Genomic DNA, 22,736 nt, shown 5'->3' on the forward strand with positions numbered 1-22,736 from the left:
TTCTCACGGTGAGCAAAGTATCCTTAGTACTCCTATAGTGTCAACAATGACAACTGTGAGAGATTATATGTACTCAACTAGGTCCAACCGACCATCGTGCAAAAGGTTACCTTCCACTACGGAAAATTATGAGTTAAAACCCGCTATTATTTAGATGATCCCTGTATTCTTAGGGAGAGATGATGAGAACCCGTACTTTAATGTAAGGGATTTTGAAGAAATTTGTGGAACAATTAGGATTAAAGACCTTGGTGAAGAAAATTTTAAACTTATATTGTTCCCTTTTTCTTTAAAAGATAAAGCTAAATCATGGTTTCATAAGTTACCATTAGAGTCCATAACAACAAGGGATGAACTTACTGTTGCTTTCTTCCAAAAGTTTCACCCAAAACATAAAACCGCGTCTGTTAGGTAGAAAATTAGTGCCAGTATGAAACAAGAAGGAAAGTTTCTTTATAGGTTTTTAAAAAGATTCAATGATCTCTTGGCTCAGTGTCCCCATCATGGGTTTGAGAAAATAAAACTGGTACAGATTCTTTATGACTGGTTAGACTACTCGACCAAACCCATGGTTGAGTCATTATGTGCTGGTGGGTTCTTGAATAAAACTAATGATCAAGCATATTCCTTTTTAGAAGAAGTAGCTGACAAATCCCAACAATGGGAATCATGTGTAGAACCCCCTAAAAGACTTTTGGTAAATAAAAACAGTACCAATATGGTAGACTCAAGCTTTGAGTCGGATGCTAAGTTAGCTGCCATATCTAGACGGTTGGAAGTTTTGGAATTGAGTCAGTCTAAACATAAGTCTTTTGTTGAAACTGATGATAGGATTAAAAACTCTCAACTCTCTAGTTGTGGAATAGAACTCAATAACTCATTTTGGGAAGGACAAATTAGTGAAGAGCAAGCCCATGCTATTTATAATAACTCCAGATTTGATAACCGTCAAAACTTTGATCCATATTCAAAGATATACAATCTCGGTTGGAAAAAACACCCGAATTTATCATGGTCCCAGGGTCAAAATCAAGGTCAGCGTAGTAATTTCCAAGATCCACCAGGGTATAGTTATTCTAAGAACCCATTAGAGCCAACTTACTCTCAAAACCCTCTCGAGAATAGAATGATTCGCTTAGAGGAATATTTTGGTACGTTAATAAATACCCAGGAAATGTTAGCAACGAGACATTTTAGTTTTCAAAAAGAAATTGAGAAAAATAGCTCAAATAGCTTTAGTTTTCAAACTAATGCCAAGACTGTTGCTAAGTTAGAACTTCAAATATGTCAAATAACTCAGATTCTAAGTGAGAGAGAAGGTGAAAAGTTTCCTAGTAAAACCAATCTTAATCCCAATGGAGATAAAACATACAATCAAGCGAATTCTATCACTACTAGGAGCGGAAAAACGGTAGACAACAAGGTATCCAAACCTAATAATGGACATACTGTGGATCGACCTTCTAGTTCCCATGAGGAGTCGCTAGCTGAAGAGACTAACAAAGTTTCTAGTGATGCCAATGCGGTTCCTGATAGGTCCGAACTTATGCCTAGAGCCCCATATCCACAGTTGTTAGCTCCAACAAAGAGAGAGTCGACGTTCAACGAAATAATGGAAATATCTAAGAAGGTGAATATTAACATCCCATTATTAGAAGTAATTAGGAAAATGCCTGCTTATGCCAAGTTTCTTAAGGATCTTTGTACACGAAAGCGTAAGCTAAATTTCAATAAGAAAACCCATTTAACTGGTCAGGTAAGTTCAATCCTTCTGAACCAAACAATCCCTAAGTATAAAGACCCTGGATGCCCCACTATATCTTGTGTGATAGGTAATCATTTAGTTGATAAGGCATTGCTTGACTTAGGAGCCAGTTTTAACTTACTCCCGTATCATGTTTACAACCAGCTAGGTCTTGGTAAGTTAAAACTGACTAAAATGACCCTACAGTTAGCTGATAGGTCTGTCAAAGTATCTCGTGGTGTCATAGAGGATGTTCTAATTGAGGTTGATAAGTTTCTTTATCCAGTTGATTTCATTGTTCTAGACACCCAACATGTTCAGGATCCCAGTGCTCAAATACCGGTGATTTTAAGTCGTCCATTTCTAGCCACAACTAACGTCGTCATCAACTGTAGGACTGGACTTCTGAATATATCCTTTGGAAATATGACCATTAAACTAAATGTATTCAATGTTACTAGACAACCTTCTGATGACTTAGAGGAAGTGAATAGGATTAGCAGTTTAGTTCAGGATAATTGGGACGACAATTTAATGGGTGATTCTATTAATGGATTTGATGAGAAAATTTTCTTAAGTCAGATAGGTGACCCAACTGTAGAACTAGAAGAAGCTCTCGAGTATTTTAAAGATTCTACGGACCCTGAAATTCAAGCCATAGTGATAGGTCTCACGGAGAGTAATGATGACCCTAAGTTTGGGGGTAGTGATATAAAAAAAGCTGAGTATTTTAAAGATTCTGAGGATCCGGAAATTCAAGCAATAGTTAGAGGTTTGTCTGAAAATACTAACTACCCTAAGTTGGGGGTCGTATTAGTAAAGTATCCCCATTAGAAGTCCCTAACTTGGGAATCGAGCCTAGTGTACCTGAGGTATTACTTGAGTCTCTTCCGACTCAATAATCTGATCCTCCTGATACTGTCCAGGAGGAAATCCAGTAATTAGAAACCCATAGTTCGGAAGAATCTTTTTATCGAGACACTAATATGAAGCCCAATTGGGCACCACAGATAAACCTAGTTGTCTTGACAGAAACCTTAGATGAGGATGTGCTTCGTCTGTTCATTTTTCTGAATCAATGTTGTTGTCTCGTATTCATGCTCGCTTTATTTGGTTTTGTGGATCCACAATTGTTTCGACTATTGATATATGATTTGAAAGGTAATTAGCCATTTTTTGGTATTTAACATCTGGATGAAGACTTTAAAGTTAGCACTACTTGCGAGGTAACACATGCTCATGCAACACGGTAATATCTTTCAATGTGTGAAAAATCACAATATGTTGAATCGGCTTTGGTTTAGCATAAAAGCATATGTGTTTCGATGGTTTTCAACTTTTACTTGCAATAGTTAAAAACCGGTTTTCAACCTTTCTCTGGTAAAGGTTGGTTGTTGTTATTCTTTTGTTTTGCATAAGGATGACAACATAATGATATTTCGATATCAATTCTCCCTGAAAGAAGATGCAAACATATTGGAGAAGTGGATGTGAAATTTGAGGTAACAATGTTTTCCTGTTTAAGAAAAGCCTGATTTTATTTCATATATATTTTGCTTTTGCTTAACAAAATTTCGGTACAATTGATATTTTATTCCATGATGTGTGTATGGATGTGTGTGTGATTCAATTGGTTCCGGTTAAGAAAAACTATTGTTATCTTGCTTTATTGTGTGGTATCAATTGTTTAGGCTTACAAAATTTCGGTGCAATTATGGTGTTTTAATGTCTATGTTGATTCAATTGCTTCCGGTTGAGGTAAATAATTATACAAGTTGATTTATTTAGTTTGTATGAATTATTTATGGCTCAACGAAAGAAAAGGTTTACGGGATGGATTGTTTAGTCCAATTCTATTCCGGATAAGAGAAGCTAAGTTTATCTTAGTTAAACTTGTCAAAGCGGAGGTTTAAGTTATTCAAGTCTAATCGAATGCCTTAACAAGAAATGCTAGTTAACTAACCTAGTACTTGTCTTGTTTAAAATTTAAAGGTCTAAGTTATATGGATAATTAGAACCTGATGAGAAAAATAGAGTTATCTTTATTTTGGTCTTATCAAATGAAGCGATTGTATTTGTACAATCTGTTTAAAAAAAGGAACTAAGGTGCTTAGTTAATTTTTGGTTTGCTAAACGAAATTGGGAAAATTGCTTCGAGCAATTATTTCCTTGATAACATATCAAACAAATTACTTTGTAGTTTCGGTTTTGATATTGGTTATCGAAAATGGTGTGTGGAATCCTCGTGCTTAACTCTATAGATTACAAGTCTATTTTGAGATTTATAAGATTCTTTTCGTGTTGTCCTTTATTTTTCGTTTCTTTGTCATTTTGTGACAAAAAGGGAGATAAATATATAGAGTAAACAAGTGATACTGGTATTTATTTTATATTGATTGGCATCACTAAGAAAAAAAACAATTGTGCTTAAACGTTTATCCAACGAAAGAGTGAAAGCATAGACTAAGGGGGAGTAGCATATCATATTAATTGGTATAACAAAGTCGTGCGGATTGATGAAATCTACCTATCTCACCTTTAGGGGGAGTATTAGCTTTGTTATTATAATGTCAACAGCGGCATTTAAGGGTTGAATGTATGCAGGTTATTGTGCTGTTGAATTCGGGAATCAAGCGTATGTGTAATGAATTCTTGTAATTTGTTTATCCATATGATTGTAAAAGTTTTGTCACTAAAATTGACAAGGGGGGAGATTTTTAGAGCATAGCTCGGTTCAACCCACCAAGCGTTGGTATGTCAAGTTTGGTTGTCATATTTTAGTGAATCAAAAATCATTTTAAGAGTCGCTTGATTATGTACTAGAGTCAACTTCGTATAGGTTAGCTTGAAAGTATTAGGATATGACATTACAAGTATTGCGAAGACTTGAAGAAGTGAATAAGTAATAAGCTACAACGACAACATCATCCTTCCACTTGAGGTTAATGATATTTGACTTGAACTGTTTCATTCCCTAACGTATCCTTCAAGTCCTGCATATTGAAAACAAAACTGCGAAACATGAACACTCTAGATAGACATAGTATTAAGGAATACAATATGAAGTTTATTGCTTAACCATTAAACTTTGTAGATAAGACATCAACATAATCGTTTAAATGCTATTTGATTATGTATGGGTATGAGGTGAGGATTTCATCCTAGGAAACAATGTTTTTACATGTCTTTTAAGGAAGTAAGTTCATAAACTTGGTTATGAATCGAAAAGGAAATCGCCAGGCGTTATTGGGATTGTTATTCATTGCATATCTCATGAACATCCAATGTGTGTGATTTAGTATAACCGCTCACAACTTGTTTGTGTTCTTGGTAAAACTATTCACAAAGGCCTGACTTATGTATTGGTATGACTTTTATTAGTGAAACCGATCTTAAGTAATCACATGAGATGGTATGATCGAGTTTGTGTTTGTGTAGGACCGAATCTGGGTAAAGGGGAACCGATCATAGTAAGAGGTGCAACACATCACAAAGGGGAATCGATCCTTGTATGAGGTACAACAAGTTTGTAGCAGAAAGGGGAACCGATCCTATGGACATGTGCAACACGTTTTTAGGCAAAGGGGGACCGATCCTATGGACATGTGCAACACATATAAGTTAGATACCATATATATGTGGGGAACCGATCCTAGTACCTAGTCAACCGAATTTTCGAAAGCTAGTGTGATTATGCACAATACTCACATGGAGGTATAACCTAATTTTTTTTTGGTAGAACCGTTAAACCCATGATTTGTGATTGAGTGTTCTTGATCAATCACATAGTTCTCGAAAGTCAGATGAACCAATTCTAAACTTGTTAGGAAGTGTGGCAAATCGGTTTCAAGGTTGTAAGTATGAAAGAGGACTTACAAAGTAAGGATGTCGACATACTTTAAACACGTACAATAATGTTTATCTTTAATTGTTCAAAGTTATTCCTTAATAGCTAATGGAAGAAAATCCCAGGATCGAAATATAAATAAGTTAAGAATATTTTATTTAAGGTTGTTAATTTTATTTTAGGAAAATAAGAATTAGTAATGTACATTTACTAGTTGAGATTTTCTAAAAAGATTTTCGGTCATTATTTTGGACAGAGCATTTCCAGGAATTATGGAAACCGAATTTGGAATTATATTGCATATCTTGAGAATATTTTCGGTTTTGGAAATTCCTTGGTGTCCAAACTTCCTTGTCTATAAATACTTGAAGTTTGCATTTCTAGCAAACTAATCCTTCGTGACAGCAAACTTCCTCGGTTGTGTTATTACTGGTGTAGCCGCCTATTCGGAGAGGAGAGTAACCTAATTAGGCGAAATCTCTTATGACCACCCAGTTTAAAGTCTTATTTGGGATTGAGAATCTCTATTAGTGTCGTTGGTGGGAAACTAGATAATTGCGATTTATCTTGTGTTTTCGATTGATTTGATTGACTAATGGTGGTTGAACTTTGATTGCACCTAGTTTGTTTATGCTTGAGAATCTTCTCTCCTGATATAAGATTCACTCAAACTAGATCGAAGTTTTGACAGGGATCTTTAGACTGTTGTTAGTGCTAAAGACGATCTTATGATAATCCATTTTTAACAGACTCCGTTCTGTGCGTGATTGATCACAAGAGATTCAAGTTGTTGTGTGCAGGTGTTTATTGAAGATCTAAGAAGATTTGAAGACAAAGAAGATATTGCAGATTTCTGATTTGGGGTTCATAATCTTTGGTGTGCACAATACTTGTTTCGGTATAAGAGGATCCAACTATAATCGATTTATCCTTGTGGTAGATTGGATTGATTAGTTGTGTAGATCGACATCAATAAAATTCTTTGTGATTAAAAGTACTGATTGCAAAATCTTAACAATCACTTCGGTAGTTGAGAATAAGATTGATATAAGAACCTGACGAAGGAGTTTATTTGAGATAAACAGAAGAGCCTTTGTCGAACTCACATCACTTGGTTGAAGAGAGTTGATACCAAACAAATTTGTTGTTCCTTTATTATTTGGAATACGAACCAAAGGAATTGTTCCAAGTACGTGACTTATTCATAAGTTGGAGGTGTGGGAATACAGACGGAACTAGGTAAACTATAGGTTTAGTTGATTGGTCTCAACTATACAAAGTTGGTTTAATTTTGTGTAGCGGCTTAATTCTGAGAGTATTAAATTCTGGACAAGGTCCCGGGGTTTTTCTGCATTTGCGGTTTCCTCGTTAACAAAATCTTGCTGTGTCATTTACTTTAAATTTCCGCATTATAATTGTTTTATTATAATTAAAGTAAATTACACAAATGTTATTTCCTATTTACTTGATAAGCAATCCTATTGTGTTTGGTTAAGTCCGAACCTTTTTATCAAGTAAACATACTTCGTTGTTGTATTGTCTCGATTTGTATCCATAGACGATTACACGAAGTGTGAACCGATTAGTTGCATTGTCTCGTATATACAATCACTTTCGGGGAAAGGACTTATAGGTAGGAAAAGTTTTAGCTTGAGGTATATTTGGGTACCCTCGCCTTTTCATAAAATCTTACAAGAGAGAATGGATAATCGGTTCTCTAAATGGAATGCGAGCAACATGTCTGAAGCTGCTAGGTCTGTGATGATCAAAAATGTTACAAACTCTATCCCTATTCACCATATGCAAAGTTTCAAACTTCCAGATGGTACAATTAAGAAAATGAATTCCTCTCAACAAGCGTTTTGGAGAAATAAAAAGTCTAATAGAGGCTGGAAAATTGTAACTTGGAAAAGATCTTGTCATCCTAAGGCAAAAGGTGGTCTTAGTTTTCGTGATATGCGGACTTTCAACAAAGCCTTGCTGGCTAAGTCATCTTGAAAACTATGTACGGATGAAACTTCAATAATGGCTAGATCTCTTCAGGCTAAATATTATCCAGATGGTGAACCTTTTAATTTGAAAGAGAACTACACGGTCTTGGCGTAGTACAAGCTCTAAGCTGCAGTTTATCAAAGGACACAATTGCTGGTATTTGGGAAATGGAGAAACTATTCTCATATGGAAGAACCGTTGGATACTTGAGTCTCAATCGCCTCCACAGCAAAAAAAAAGGGTGCAATTCTCATCAAAATTACACTCATGTTCATCAGTTATTCACTGCAGATTCTTTGGAATGGAGTATTTCTCTTCCTAGTGACTTATTTGATTCAGATATAGTTAATCTAATACTTCATATTCCCATTCATATGAATCATAAAGATAAGCTGGTCTGGTTATTAGAGAAGAATGGTAAATTTTCAGTCAAGTCGTGTTACCGTAAGATGTATGAAGAGCTTAATCTTATTCAGCTGGTTGGAGATAGAATGAGGAAGATCTACAATAATATGTGGAAGTTACCTACTCTCCCCAGAATTCGACAATTCTTATGGAAAGCCATTTCTGATCTTCTAGCTACAAAAGAAGCTCTTGGTCCTGGAATTGTTGGCTCGGATGATTCTTGTCCTTTTGCAGTCAAAACACAGAATCTGCTTCTCATCTCATTATGAACTGCAGTTTTTCGAGAGTAGTTTGGTTTTATATTACTGGATGGACAACTAATAATGTTATTTCCCTATCAGACTGGATATGCAGCTGGTTTGATAGTTTGTTCAATGGTACAATATCTGAATTCGAAATAGTAAAGAGAGACATCATTGCTTGGAGTATATGGACAGAAAGATGTGATAAGGTGTTCCAGCAGAGTAATTCAAGTCTAGAGAAAATCATCCAGAGATGTAATATGCTGATTGAAGAACATGCAGCTAGAAATATCATCATGCCATCTCCTTCTCACAGAGTGAATCGTCAGAATGTTCACTGGATTCCTCCCTCTATAGACTCCTTAACTATAAATTGTGATGATTCTTTTGATTCAACTAATATTTCAGGAGGTATAGGACTAATCATAAGGAATTTTGCAGGTACCCATCAAGCAACAAGGTGCATCCACTCAAGAGGAATCAGAAGCGCGAAGCAGGCTGAGTGTATGGGGTTGTGGGAAGCTGTTCAATGGGTTAAGGAGCTACGGATGGAGAAAGTACACTTCAAGATGGATGCCAAAGTAATTGTAGATGCTGTCAACAAAGACAATGGTTCCATTGACCGGAGCCTGCATCATTTTGTTCTTGATATTAGAGAGTTTTATTTCTTCAGTTCTTAGCTCTTGGAAACTATATTATGTTCCTAAAGAGAGAAATAAAGTAGCCGATATCCTATCTAAGATGGTTGGAGTGGATAGAGTAACTAATATTTGGGATAGTTCTGCACCCTCAGAAATCATTTATCAATTATCTGTAGACTATTTGAGGATGTCAACCCCCACACTTAAGAGGGCTGAGTTCTCTGTTTTCTCCCATCTCCTCTATGAAAGATGGCGGTTGGATTAGGGCCGTTTGAACACGGATACACAAGGCTGCTTGTTTTGATCGATAATGATCTTTTAGTGCGACCCCTTGAGTGGTCTACTTTCAAATAGCAGCCATGATTTTTAAAAACGAATGCTTTTGACACGGTCAGTGTGATCGAACAAATCGACAAGGTTACGAGTTTAGAACTTAACCAGCAGCAATTATGCCATTGGTTACGTAATTCAGAAAGATTAAGTTTCCAGCACCAATAACAGTCTCCAATATTCAGTCTGCGGATGAAGAAGAACTTGCTGGGATAAGGGATCGCACTTAAGAACTTTAAATGTACATTCATTTTTATTTATTTTTGTTTGTCGAATATGTAAGATAGGTGCTCATCTTTTGGCTGTTTAGGTGCCACGAAACAATGCCTGTATGCCACGAAACAACTACCTATCCTTCTAATTCAACCTACGGACGTTCCAAACTGAAACACAGATATGGCCATGGGCTTACCAAGCCATATAGACATATTGCATACAAAATGCAACTCCCTAGCTATGCTGTAGACAGCTCTTAAATTGCAGTTAGAAATGTAAATAAGAAGATATATCTATTAAATAATAATATATTGATTGGGGATGAAAGAGTTACAAAAGCCTCTATCCTTTCCCTCTCTGATATTTCAAACTAATTCTTCCTAATAATTAGGGAGATCCAATGTTTTTAGTCGGAAGAAACGGACCTAGAAGTAAACTTAAACATGTTGAGGCGTGTAGGATTTGGGCGATTCCCCATTTCTTGATCTATTAATTTAGTTCGAGAAGTATTTTTGTTGCAACATCCTCATCTACATTTTACAAGTATCATGACCTGCAACAACAACATAAAGAGAAAATAGTAAGTTAACTGAGTCCAATCATCAGGACGATAAAAACCATTACAAAACAACGATATTCTAAATAAGAAATTTACAAAAAAATGCATGAAAATTACTCACTTGGATCGGCCGAAGTGATGACACCAGTTTTGCTGAAGTCACAATTGAAGGCATGGCGGCCAGATTTTTGATAGTAGGCATTCATTGCGTAAACAGCGTGAGCCTTGAGCGAGTTCGGATTGAAGCAAGCCCCACCTGCTTGTATAGGCTTGCAATCCACAGTTCCTTGGCTACACACGTAGTTGATGTTTGCTTGGAGTTGGGCATCAGTGGCTGTTTGAGTTGGTACACACCACTGCTTACCGGCAGGTAATGCTGGTGTAGGTGTAGCAGGGCTGGAACCTTGTCCTGGGGCCTGTATTAAACCACCACAAATTAACAACTTTACATACCCCATCAAGAAGCTAAACATAAATAAAAGCTCCATTAAAAAAATAAACACAAACAAAATTATTTCCATCTCCGCGTCGAAAAAATAGACTGGTTTCACGTAAAATTCACACATGATATCAACCTACTATTTTGAACGGAGGGAATAATTAAAAACCAATAATTTAGCTGCTAACTCTATATTTTCTACTAGTAATTATGGATTTGAGTCGATAAAAGTCACGAGCATCTACTTCTCACACTTTTGCACTTGCCAGTCAATAAAGAAACAACAATGCTTAAGACTCATGAGAAACTGTGGACAAGTGTATCATTAATTAATCTAAATATGACAGCGAGAGTCCCACGGATGTAACTCATACACTAAAAAAGTAAAATAAAAGCAACTCATTTTGAAAGCACAGCGTAGGAAATGCGTATAGCCCCAGAAGATAATGATTCCGACACGCTGCAACAGGAAACCGTGTTTCACTCGCCTTCTGTGTCTTTATTTGCCGCCCACTAAATTAGAAAACCAAAGACAAATCTAGGGACGGTCAATGTCACAATTCAGGCCACAATCATAGGCATACACAAAGAATGGCCGCGGTGGAATTCTTACCCTTCGATATTGTCCGACAGTAGAATCCACCACCCATTCACACGGCAAATGTTCCTAATAAAATTTCTCGGTGGATGTGGGTGTAAGCAGGGTTCAATGCAAAAACCCAAGAACCCAAAGCACAATCAAAGGTAGAGGACAGCCCGACAGACAAACAGAATCACTCATCTAATATCACAAGCAATTAAAATTACGATATTCCACGACAACATAAAACTAAAATAAAATAAGAAGAGGAAAGTACTTACATGTCTAACATGTCTACCTCGCATGATGCCAACTTCATAAACTGGTGTTAAATCTGGATGAAACAGACCCCAATTTTTCTCCACAGTAGGACCAGGCTTAAGATTCTCATTGAACAATGAGAAAATATATGTCTCAAACTTCCTTTTCGGCATCAATGGAGTCCCAACACCAGAACCAACATGCCTGATCAAGTTCCAGTTAAATGAAATAGCATTCTCCATATTAACATAAGGTTGATTCGGATCACCAATGGATGGCCAACCCGTTTCACCGATAACAATATCCACATCCCCGTATCCTAATTTACTCATTGCCGTGTAAACCGCGTCTAATTGAGCATCAAACATATTAAAATACGTTTTCCCTGTAACTTTATCCTGTTTTCCCCGGTTACGTTTAAAAAGCGCGTAATTGTTATCTCTGGGCGAGTAACCAAAATATGGATAAGGGTTAACCATGAAAGGTGATTTCGTTTCACGAAGAAATTGAAGCATTGGAGCAAAAATGACTCGGTCATAACCACGTCTGAATCGACCAGAACTCGGTGGATCTGAAGATGATAAAATACCGAGTGAGTGAGGTGTGGTAACTTGAATATCGTTAATACCAGCGAGTTTAAGAGCTTGATGAAGAGATCTCATAGATGGAACGAGTTTACTAATCAGATTTTTATCTGCTGTTGCCATGATTTCATTACCAACCACGATTCGATTGATTCGGGTTTGTGGATGAAATGGGGCAATGTTAGCATTGACCCAGTTACGTGAATTCTGGAGTTGCGAAAGTGATGGGATATCTCCATTACCAACAGTAACGGTAACGGAAATACCAGTATTAGCAAAAGCTCTCAACATATCTGGATTTGTATCGAAGATTTTGACACTGTCAATGGTGGTTTTGGTTTTGAGGAATGATGCAACTTGGGTTGGTGGTGGAAGATTGTTCGCAAGAGTGCCATAGTTAACACCTATTGAGAAAACGATGGTGAATGTCTGCGAGAGAAATAAGAGGAGGGAGATGAAGAGAATAGGTGTTAACTTGGCAGCGGAATTAGCCATGCTATCGTGTGAATGAGGGTGAAGAGGTACAGAGAAAGAGATTTGAGTATATATAGAGGAGCTCAACGGATGTGAGAGAATGGGAAATGGATGGGCGAAATTGATGGGAAAGTGGACCATTAATAAACGAGGCTTTTATTCTTCACGGTTCTTGTTTTTCATTTTTCTTTTTCTTGGTAAGTTAGCCTATCTGGCAACACCATTTTGCATATATAGGTAAGTCTCGGGTGATGCAAGGTTTTGTGATGATGTAATAATAACTAGTTATTGCGCCCGTGCGGCTGCATGGGCCTAAATATTTTGCAGCGAAAAGTGCATGAAACCCATATTGATCGTGTATCGAAAAGAAAAAAAAATCCTTGTATTTACCAAATCTGTGACATCCTCAGCTTGTATTTACCAAATGAATTGTTTTAAGGTTCCTAAGAAAACCTGCAAAGACATCAACAATCTTCAAAGAGATTTCTTCTGGGAAAAGAATATAGAAAAATCTCCTGGTTATTACCCTAAAGCCTGGACAGCAGTGTGCAAGCCAAAAGAAATGAGAGGTCTAGGATTCATGAATATTGAACTATCAACAACTCTATGATAATAAAAATTGGATGGAGACTTGAGCAGGATAAGGATTCCCTATGGTACAAACTCATAGATGTCAAATATCTCTTAGGCAGAAATGTTCTTAGCATGGATACAAAATCAAAGGATGGAGATTCATGGATATGGAAAGGAATTCTGGAAGGCATAAGTAACATACAACAACACTGCTCTTGTAGGATTGGTAATGGTAGAAAGATCAAAATATGGGAAGATATATGGATTCCAAATACCAACTCAAGACTACCAAAACCCCAGAACTGCCCACAGTACATTGAAAAGCTAGACTCTCTGCTTCTTCCAGATGGAACTTGGGATGAAGTTCAAGTCTGTACCCTCTTCAGCATGGAGGAGACTGCTGTGCTTGTCACACTGCAGACACACCCAAATGAAGAAGACAGAATAATATGAAATCTCAATGACTCAGGAGTGTTCTCTGTCAAGGAGTTGTACAAGGCAAAAATTGGTCACCTCTACAGAAATGATACTCTAACTGGCAACTGGGAAGCCATTTGGAACATGGAAGTGGCTCCAGTCATCAAAATCTTTATCTGGAAATGTGCTCATGGAATTCTTCCCACTAATGCCAAAACAACTAGCATACTTCATTACATCAATCCTATATGCACTGTTTGCAATAGTGGGGAAGAAGAAACCATATCTCACTTGTTCCTAAATTTTCTTGCTGCTACTTTGGTGTGGCAGGAAATTCTTGGCTCCTCCCATACTCTCTTTGATAACAATACCATCTTTATTGACTGATTGAATTCCTGGTTCCACCCTGGAAACACTAGCTCTGACTGCATCATTTATGGCACCACTTGTTGGTATATTTGGAAAGCTAGATGTGATTTTACATTCAAAATAACTAAGCCTAATGTGGGAGTTACTACTCTCAGGATTAAGCAACATTTGTGCACTCATAATAGAATACATGCTATGCAGGATCATATCTTGAACAACTTCTCCCTGTTACCTGAGGAAGCAGACACTACTTTGCAACAAGTCAATACTCCTTACACTTGGAATGCAGAAGCAGGGTTTGGGAAGCATATCAGTATATGCACACTACAAGACTCTGAGAAGTCCTTATATTACAGTGCTCTAATTATGACTGATTTTTCAGGAAACATCATTGGTGCTAGAGGACATCCAGGACACTATGGAGAAGGGGGAGTCACAGGAGGGGCATACCTAGCTTTCCTGTGGGACAAAGAATTGTAGCACACAAACATTGCAATATCTGCTGAATCAATGGACATTCTAGTTCGCTTTAAGTTACTCTACCATGAAGTTGCTCAAGGAAGATTTCATCTTAACTACTATGAAAGAAGACACAATCAAGAAGACAATCGTAGAAATATGGTCATAAAACCCATATCTTTTGTTTTACTAAGCCTTAGCATCATCCAACGTAGTCGAAATATGGAAGCTTTTAATTTAACTCTTTCTTGTAAGAACAAGACTGGCAGGCTGAGTGGTGCATCCACAGCTAATGCCAATACAACTCTTTTGTACTGCCCTTAGTGCCTTTTTATACCTAAGCTTTTCCTATAAAAAAAGAAAAGAAAAGAAAAAAAATACATATTAGTTGGGAGAAAAATTTGGAACCCAATTTTCTAGTACTTGTCGACTACTTTTCATATGCGTAAAAACATTGCATCTGCAAGTAACTTCCACCGCATCAGTATGGGATAGTCAACCAATCTCTTGCACTGCATTCACATTTACGCACACAATTCGTATTTCATAATGTTGTTGATATGGTTGTGCATATTAAATACATTTTCTAAAATGATGTTAAACGAAAGGTCGTTACAGATAAATAAAATTTTATACGCAAAACTGTAGATGTATTTATCTTTCGATGTGAGTCTGTCATTCCCAGAAGATCGACTTGGACCCTTGTTTCCCTCCTATGGTGTAGGCAACACATTTCCCCAGACTCTGAACTTGGGCTAATGACTCAATTATGATATTTTTGAAGAGGAGGACAACACTAGTAAAAAAAGAGAGGCTATTGGAGAAACCTCACCTTTTATCATGCCTTCTTTATCCTGAACTGACATCAACAATGCGAAAAAAAGCAATATAATTAGTATGGATGGTAAAAATACTTTTACTATAACCTCTTTAAAGGAAATAGTTGTTGATATAACGCGACATTAAGCAAGAGACTTACTTAAATTAAATAAATAAGTTCTGGATTTCATTGTAAATCAAATGCATCAACAACTTCAATTAAAGAGAAATATGATGAATATAATAAACACATAGAATGTAAATAAACACAGGAACTATAGTTCTAAACCATATTTGAACTCCTCATCGAGAGTACACCATGACCCTGAATACCCCGATCCTTGCCTTTGGAACTCTTACCCGTTCTCTTCCAATTCCTTCAGCTTACCCTTAATCTAGATCACATTTAATACGGTACCTTTACAACCAAAAAAAAATATTGTAAAAAAGGTAACATGAAAAAAGCAAAAGAGAGCAAGTATATTGTGTAGTGCAAGCTCGGTTCCTATTTGGGTATATTCAACATGCAGAACGACTATATTTTTTCATCCATCAAACTGAACTACAAATCGTAAGCAACTCAAGATTAATCAATATAAGTATTAGGAAAGGCCAAGATAGCATTAAAATATCCCCTAACACTGCAACACATACATAGGAATTCTTGAAAGATCCATTATAAATCTAAATCCATGCCTACTAATTCACAACCATTAAACACTTATATCCTCAACCATATACCTGTTTCAGTAACATTTATTTGTTCGATTCACATCAAGCAAACCTATGATGGTCCTGTAAAGCTTTCGACCTTCTAATTTCTGTCTTCTTAGCGATGTCTTCATCGTTGTCTTTCTCTATAAAAACATGGTTGATAGCATTCCATTTATACTCTTTAACAATAGCCAATTACGACTTTTGTCCATAAAGATAACATTTCCCTACAATAAAAAGTATGAACTTTAGGGACTATCATCAAAAACTCAAACACTAAAGATTTGGTTTTCTAAACACTAAGGATTACGGACCGTAGTCGAGTAAATATTAAAATAAATAAAGATTTTATCTTCTATTGCCACTTTTTGAGCTATAAAAACGACAATGTTATTTGGATCCCTCTTTTCCACCTCCCTATTCTCCTCCCTATAATCTAAACCCCACATCTGGGGAATGGTGAACCCTACCAGTACCTGAATCTGAATCTAAATCTGGATGTATGGTTGATATTGTAGGGAGGTGGAAAATAGGGAGCCAAATAGCATTTCCGCTATAGAAAGGGAAGACGATAGTCTTATTTATTAAACTAATTGTATTAAGAAGTCACCAAGTCAAAAATTTAATTTTGTTTTTATACAGCTAGACGCCACATGGGTAGCTAGCAAACTAAGCTAGCTGCAAAGGTTGTTCAAATATCATTTTCGCTATAAAAAAGAAGTCTTCTGCCTCGCTCCTTCTTTTACTTCCCCGTTTCTTCTCCATTCTCTCTGCATTGATCTTTACATTAACATTTCATAGAAACCAAAAACATTTAAGATGCAAAAAATAGAAAACGAACAAAGAAAAATAAATTGATGATGACTATGAAGATTGAATGGGTGCGACAGTGGATTTTTATCGTATTCCATGGAACATATAGGTAGGAGAAGTCATTACATTCCAGGGATGGAGTAGGTGCAGGGGTAATCAAGAATTGACGACTACCATTCATATTTGTACCATCATTTGCTAACTACAAAAATCATATACAAAGAAGGAAAAATAAAACCACTAGAGATTGACGGATGTGCATCCCTGACAATTAGCTAGGTTGTGATCAGTATGATAATAAGATTGAAACATCTATGAACTCCGCAAACATCCATATGTTGCACACATCCATGTATTATCACTTGCGAAATATAATTAAAAGAATAAGTAAAGAAGAAACCACCAAAAGAATAGAGAAGAAACGACGAGTAAAGGAAAGAATGATGGAGAATTTAGGAGGTGATAAAACAAAAAAAAATTAGAAATCAGGGTCTACAAAGAAGATTTCATACGCGAGCCAGTATATATAATCGCCCAACGAATTTTTGTGTGCAACAAAAAACCAAAAAGATTACACAACCCACAAATCCTAATAATCTATATTTTATGTTGTTTATCGTTAATTTAACCACAAAAAAAACCCTAATGATACCTTGAATAGAATAAGACAATCAGAGTATGAATGGATGTAAAAATCGTGATAAAGTAAAATAGCACTTACAAAAAAAATATCAAATCAATAATCTTAAGAAATTATAATGAGAAGCAGAAGAGGCTACAACGAAAGAGATAATCAAAATAGGGAGACAATAGATGCGGCGAAAGAAAACAATACTATGAGAATATGGTTTCGATAGGAGACCTTGCACATCAGCCGCTGGTAGTGACCCACGTACAATGCGCGCGTAGCTAAATTAGGAAAAAGAAAAGGAAATCCAAATCAAGGATTAAGTTCCAAGGGGTGTGGAAAATACAAAATATTTATGGTGTGAAAAACAAAAGGTTTCTATTGGTCGAAATATATTTTGGTGGGGTCAAAGCTCTAAGAAGAGAGCTTTGTACAACTTTTAACCACAACAGAGCAAACTCACCTGAAATCATATTATTATAGGAATTCTTGAAAGCACCATAATAAACCTAAATCCATGCCTACTAATTCACAACCATTAAACACTTATATCCTCAACCATATACTTGTTTCATTAACACTTATTTGTCGGTTCACATCAAGTAAACCCATGATGGTCCTGTAAAGCTTTCTATATTCTAATTCCTGTCATCTTAGTGATGTCTTCATCGTTGTCTTTCTCGATAAAAACATGGTTGATAGCATTCCATCTATACTCTGTAACAATAGTCAATTACGATTTTTGTCCATAAAGATAACATTTCCCTGCAATAAAAAGTATGAATGTTAGGGACTATCATCAAAAACTCAAACACTAAAGATTTGGTTTTCTAAACACTAAGGATTACGGACCGTAGTCGAGTAAATATTAAAATAAATAAAGTTTTTTGTTGTAGGGCTTATAGCCCATAAGTGTGCGGCCCAAAATAGATGTCTTTTGGTTTTCCCATCTCCATGTATATACATGTATTATATCCATGTAACCTAGCTATGCATTACAACTAATCTCTCTAATATGATGGTTCTCTTTCTTGTCTCTGCATCTCCTTCTTTCATCTCTGATTCTCCTCAATCACGTTATCATGCACGAAGCTATACCGCAGAGCTAGATTGAATCAATTTTTTTTAATGGATTATTGGACATCAATTGTCGTCAAGCTAATGAAATCACTGGGATCAAATCAGATAAGTTAGATCCATTTTTTTAATCAAATAAGTTAGATCTATTTTTCCCTCCTTGTTCTTGATTTTTGCATACCCAATTTGATTGGAATTATTAAATTTGTGTTTGCATATCGAATTTGATTGGGATTATTATTAAATTTGTGTTGAAAATGGATCTGATCATGCGTTAATCCGTGGGTGAAAGCTGATTTGAATATGTGCCATATATTTAGGTACTAATCAGGGGTTGCTTCGATGTAATTTAATTTTTTGTATGTAATTTAATCTAAATAATTAATAATCATTCGTATTATGTTGGTAAGTCAATCTAATTAATTAATATTTTAATCGTTTGTATGTATCTAGAGAATCTCTGAAAAGATGAAGAACAGAAAATCTGTTCGTCTTCCAGCGATCCAACTCGGTCCGTTCCGGCGATCCAACTCGGTCCGTTCCGGCGATCCAACTCGGTCCCTGTCCAGTTCCAGACGAGTCAGTCCCATTCCGATTTGGTTCTGCTCCGTTCAGGTTGTCCTGTCCCGTTCCAAACTTAGTTCTGGGGGCGTGCGCGGTTAATGTCGTTCTGGTTTTGGCTATGTATGGTGGGAACCAAATCTTTGAGGTACGCAACAGTGATTAATTTTTGGTCTCACTTATTTTACTTTCCATTATTATTATCTTTGTTTTAAGATAATTCCATACCATATTAGCGGTCAACTTAAATTATGATCGTTGATCTCGATCATTAAGAAAAGGTGTATATCTCATATAAAACCGTCTACCAATGATAATGTACCGTCTAAAAGGTGGAGCCATATATCTCTATGCTATGAAGAAAATTTAAACACTCATGATTTTATTTTATTTTTCCCGGAGTATGAATGTCCAGTGGGATGAAATCCACTTATTAGATTATTGTATTATAATCAGTAACTTCAACAAAGTTATATTGTAGTTAAAAGCACATGAATCTCAACTTTTTCGAATGACTCACATAAAATGACATGAGTCGGATTTATTTTTCTTCTATTTTTTTTCTACTTCATTCATAATACTAACGAACCAGTATATGTTAAAGTATGCAAACAAGAGATCCACTATTTTTTTTTATTTTTTTTAGTAAGCTATTCAAACCTAAAGTAAGTGGTTGACATGCAAAATAGGATTCTCTTGACTTGTTGAGATAAAGAAATTTCTCAAGTGAAGCTAAATGTAGCAAAATTGAAAATGGAAAGAACCCCGATGTAATGAGGGTTAGACGTACCGACTCATATAAAGCATGTGAAAAGGGACATATATATCATGAGACAAAGATGTATTTTTTTCCCCACGGTAGTAATGACACCAAAGTACAGGTACATCATTGCCACGAAACATAAATTCTCTAAAGTACTTGAGATATGTCTAGATGAAATGTAACATATATTCACTCTAAAGTAATTGAGTTGAATCCGACTTTTGTTACGTAATAAGGCCACACCACTTATTAAATCTCTCAAGACTCAATGTCTAACTAATAGTGGTTTTTCACCTAATAATTTAAGGAATATACACTAGTTTTTGAACTAATTCTTTATAATAATTGGATCATCGAGCGAAGCAATGCTCAAATTTTGTTTCCAAGATGGAACAAATATTAAAAGTCACAAAAGCTCTGTATATACCGAGAGCTAATCACCTTGTTAAATTCCAAAGAGACCCATGCAAGTGGATATCATATGGAAACTCACAATGATGAGAATGTAATTGATTGCATCTTTTAAAGTTTCTAATATATTTGGAAGAACATATATCTTAGAGAAACTAATGAGTCAATCTAGTGGAATGTAAATCACTATAGTATTTGGATAATTGAATCCATATTGACTCCGATGATGAAATGTTGGAAATTGACTCATACAGACTTTAACATAACCATAAATGAACTTTAGTTGTGATATGATATTTCATTTTGAAAGGAATCATACGTACATCACTGTGTTTGAGTGGTCGAGAAAACGGGAAAAAAATTGTCAGAATGCAAAGTAACGGCATATCTCTCAATAAGTGTTTTCTAATGTACTAGATACACAACTCCCTCCCACCTCCCATTATGCTTTTAAGTACGAAAGCATATCACTCATTTCACAAAGTCTTCAGTAAAACAGGATTGAGACCATCCTAAGATGCAAATGGTAAACAATCCATATTACAAAGATAACAAGGTGAAATTTAGAAAAATATTCATGCAGAATGCGGACCATTAAAGTGACTTATGGCTCTGGTGAATGTTTTGACATTTTGGACTAGTTATAGTTCCCAAGAAATTTGCGGTTAAAAACTCCTAGCACATGTTACACAATACAAAATGCAAAGGCTCACCACCCTTATTAATGCTAGAGAATTTACATCAAAAGGACTTGATGAATATTGCATGTTTAATAGGATCAATATAAAACATCTTATACCCAATGGTCTCGTAGAGGCTACCATCAAAGGTTACAGATGGTGCCTAAGGAATGGGTTATGCGTACCAACCTATCTTTTATTGCTTTGGGGATATGCAATATTACACGCATCTTACTTAATTCGTTTTTAGAACCCAATATTAGTCAACCTTTTCTGCGTACCAGTTGGTAACTGGATTTAAGCTTGACATTCGTGTGCTTACACATTTTTGGTTGCATTATATATGTGCCATTACGACTCCACATCGTACTATGATGGGTCTTCAAAACTGTTAAGTAGTTATGTTGGAAATTAAGTTCCCAACAATTATCCGCATTTTAAAAATTTTGGCAGGAGATATCTTACCGCTAGATTTGCGGGTTATCACTTTAATGAGACAGTCTTCCCGTCGTTAGGGGGAGATAAGAAAAATAATTTTCTAAGGGAACGACAGGAATTGTCGTGGTGTTCCCACTGTGTCTCATATTGATTCTCTTACTCCACAAATGTAAATGTGAAGTGATAAAGAATATTCGATTTTCAGAATGTACACTGATGTTGCTAAAGTGATGAGATCACACATACCAGCTGCAAACCTACCTGCAAAGTTACAAATCCTCAATACGGGATATACACCATAGACTAAGGTGTTTCAACTACACTCAGTGCAAGTGTGGTTGAACCCGTGGCTCCATAAAGGAAGTTGGAGAGACCACTTGGTTCGATCAATCCTAACCTAGAAAGGAAGTAGGTGAATAAGGCACAACTTATTTATATCATCAGCAATCATCTCATAAGATTGTATCTGAATATGTCTATGAATCAAACTGGAGGACGCTCCGAAGTTTTAAATGATTCTAGAGAACAATGAAATCCTGACGGATTATGAGAATGCATATGAGTCAATAGAAGGATCATGCGTGCACAATGATGATATAATCCATAAATAGTTTCTCCAGAAGTAGAGCACAATGAGATCAAACCATGCTTTATTTTGATTAATTTCAAATAAATAGCATATTTGGCCTACGCAATCCAGGCAGAACTTAGTTCTTTGACAAATATACGGGTATTTGGTGTGGTACTGCTAACCAACCTAGTGTAAAGCCTGTGGGACATATGTGATTATTTGTCATAAAGTGTAGTGAGAAGAATGAGGTCTTAAAGTATAAAGAATCACCTCGTGGCGTGAGGTTTCTCACAAACCCCTGGATTGCTTACTCTTTTGAACATCATAATGTTCAGTTAATTAGTTTGCTTGGTAGTTTCAAAAGAACTTGAAACATAGTAGATGTGGTTATATCTCTGGAGATTTAGCTCAAAGATATTTGCAAAAGTGCTTGATGGCCTTTTGCTTCCCAATTCGAATGACTCTAAACCACGGAGTGTGTTTGCAGCTAAACTGGAACACTCACTTATTGATCTAAACAATCAGGAGGATGTGGTATACCCGTCTAAGTGACTATTTGATTGGGAAGGATAAACAAGTAAGGTTTCGTGCCATGCGTATTAAATAAGTTCCTGATTCGGAATTATAACTATCTATGTCGACGGTATGGACATGATAAGTACCCTTAATGGAATAAGAGATCTTACAAGCTATTTAAAATCTGAATTTGAGATGAAAATCCTGGGAAATCTCGATCTTATCTATGTTCTAAACTAGAAGACCGATCTTGTGGTATATTATTCCACCAGTTTGTATATGTCCATTGTCAGGAAATTTAACAAGGACGTGCATGCTGCCAACACTCCCATGATTAATCAAGTTTCAAATGTACATAAATGACCAATTCGTCCAAAGGAAGATGCCGAAGTTGGGTCAGGAGATGAACTTTCCTTATCTAAGTATAATAGACGCATTATTGTACTTAGCATAATGTGCTCGACCAAATGTTACATCCTAAATGAACTTGTTAGCTAGATATAGCTTAGCGCCAACGCAACGTCATTGGAATGGCATAGTGAATGCAATCATGTGCTTAAAAGTAACCATTGACATAAATTTGTTTTATCCATGGAAAGACATAAAAAGGAAT

The 22,736-nt window shown here is 36.1% G+C and overlaps 2 protein-coding genes across 2 annotated transcripts; one reads left to right on the forward strand and one right to left on the reverse strand.

Annotated features, from left to right (window-relative positions):
* Window positions 1-7,750: 7,750 nt before the first annotated feature.
* LOC113312708 lies at window positions 7,751-8,910 on the forward strand. Its single transcript, XM_026561444.1, has 2 exons — window positions 7,751-8,210; window positions 8,330-8,910. The coding sequence occupies exons 1-2, from the start codon at window positions 7,751-7,753 to the stop codon at window positions 8,908-8,910; spliced, it is 1,041 nt and encodes a 346-aa protein (XP_026417229.1).
* Window positions 8,911-9,693: 783 nt separating this feature from the next.
* On the reverse strand, window positions 9,694-12,372 carry LOC113309848 (glucan endo-1,3-beta-glucosidase-like). Its single transcript, XM_026558369.1, has 3 exons — window positions 11,277-12,372; window positions 10,098-10,392; window positions 9,694-9,970 (listed from the first exon to the last, which is right to left on the reverse strand). Exons 1-3 carry the CDS (start codon window positions 12,333-12,335, stop codon window positions 9,948-9,950), a joined length of 1,377 nt encoding a protein of 458 aa, XP_026414154.1. The 5' UTR covers window positions 12,336-12,372; the 3' UTR covers window positions 9,694-9,947.
* Window positions 12,373-22,736: the final 10,364 nt, after the last annotated feature.

Source organism: Papaver somniferum, chromosome 9 (assembly GCF_003573695.1).
Source record: "Papaver somniferum cultivar HN1 chromosome 9, ASM357369v1, whole genome shotgun sequence".
In the NCBI taxonomy this organism is placed as follows: Eukaryota; Viridiplantae; Streptophyta; class Magnoliopsida; order Ranunculales; family Papaveraceae; genus Papaver; species Papaver somniferum.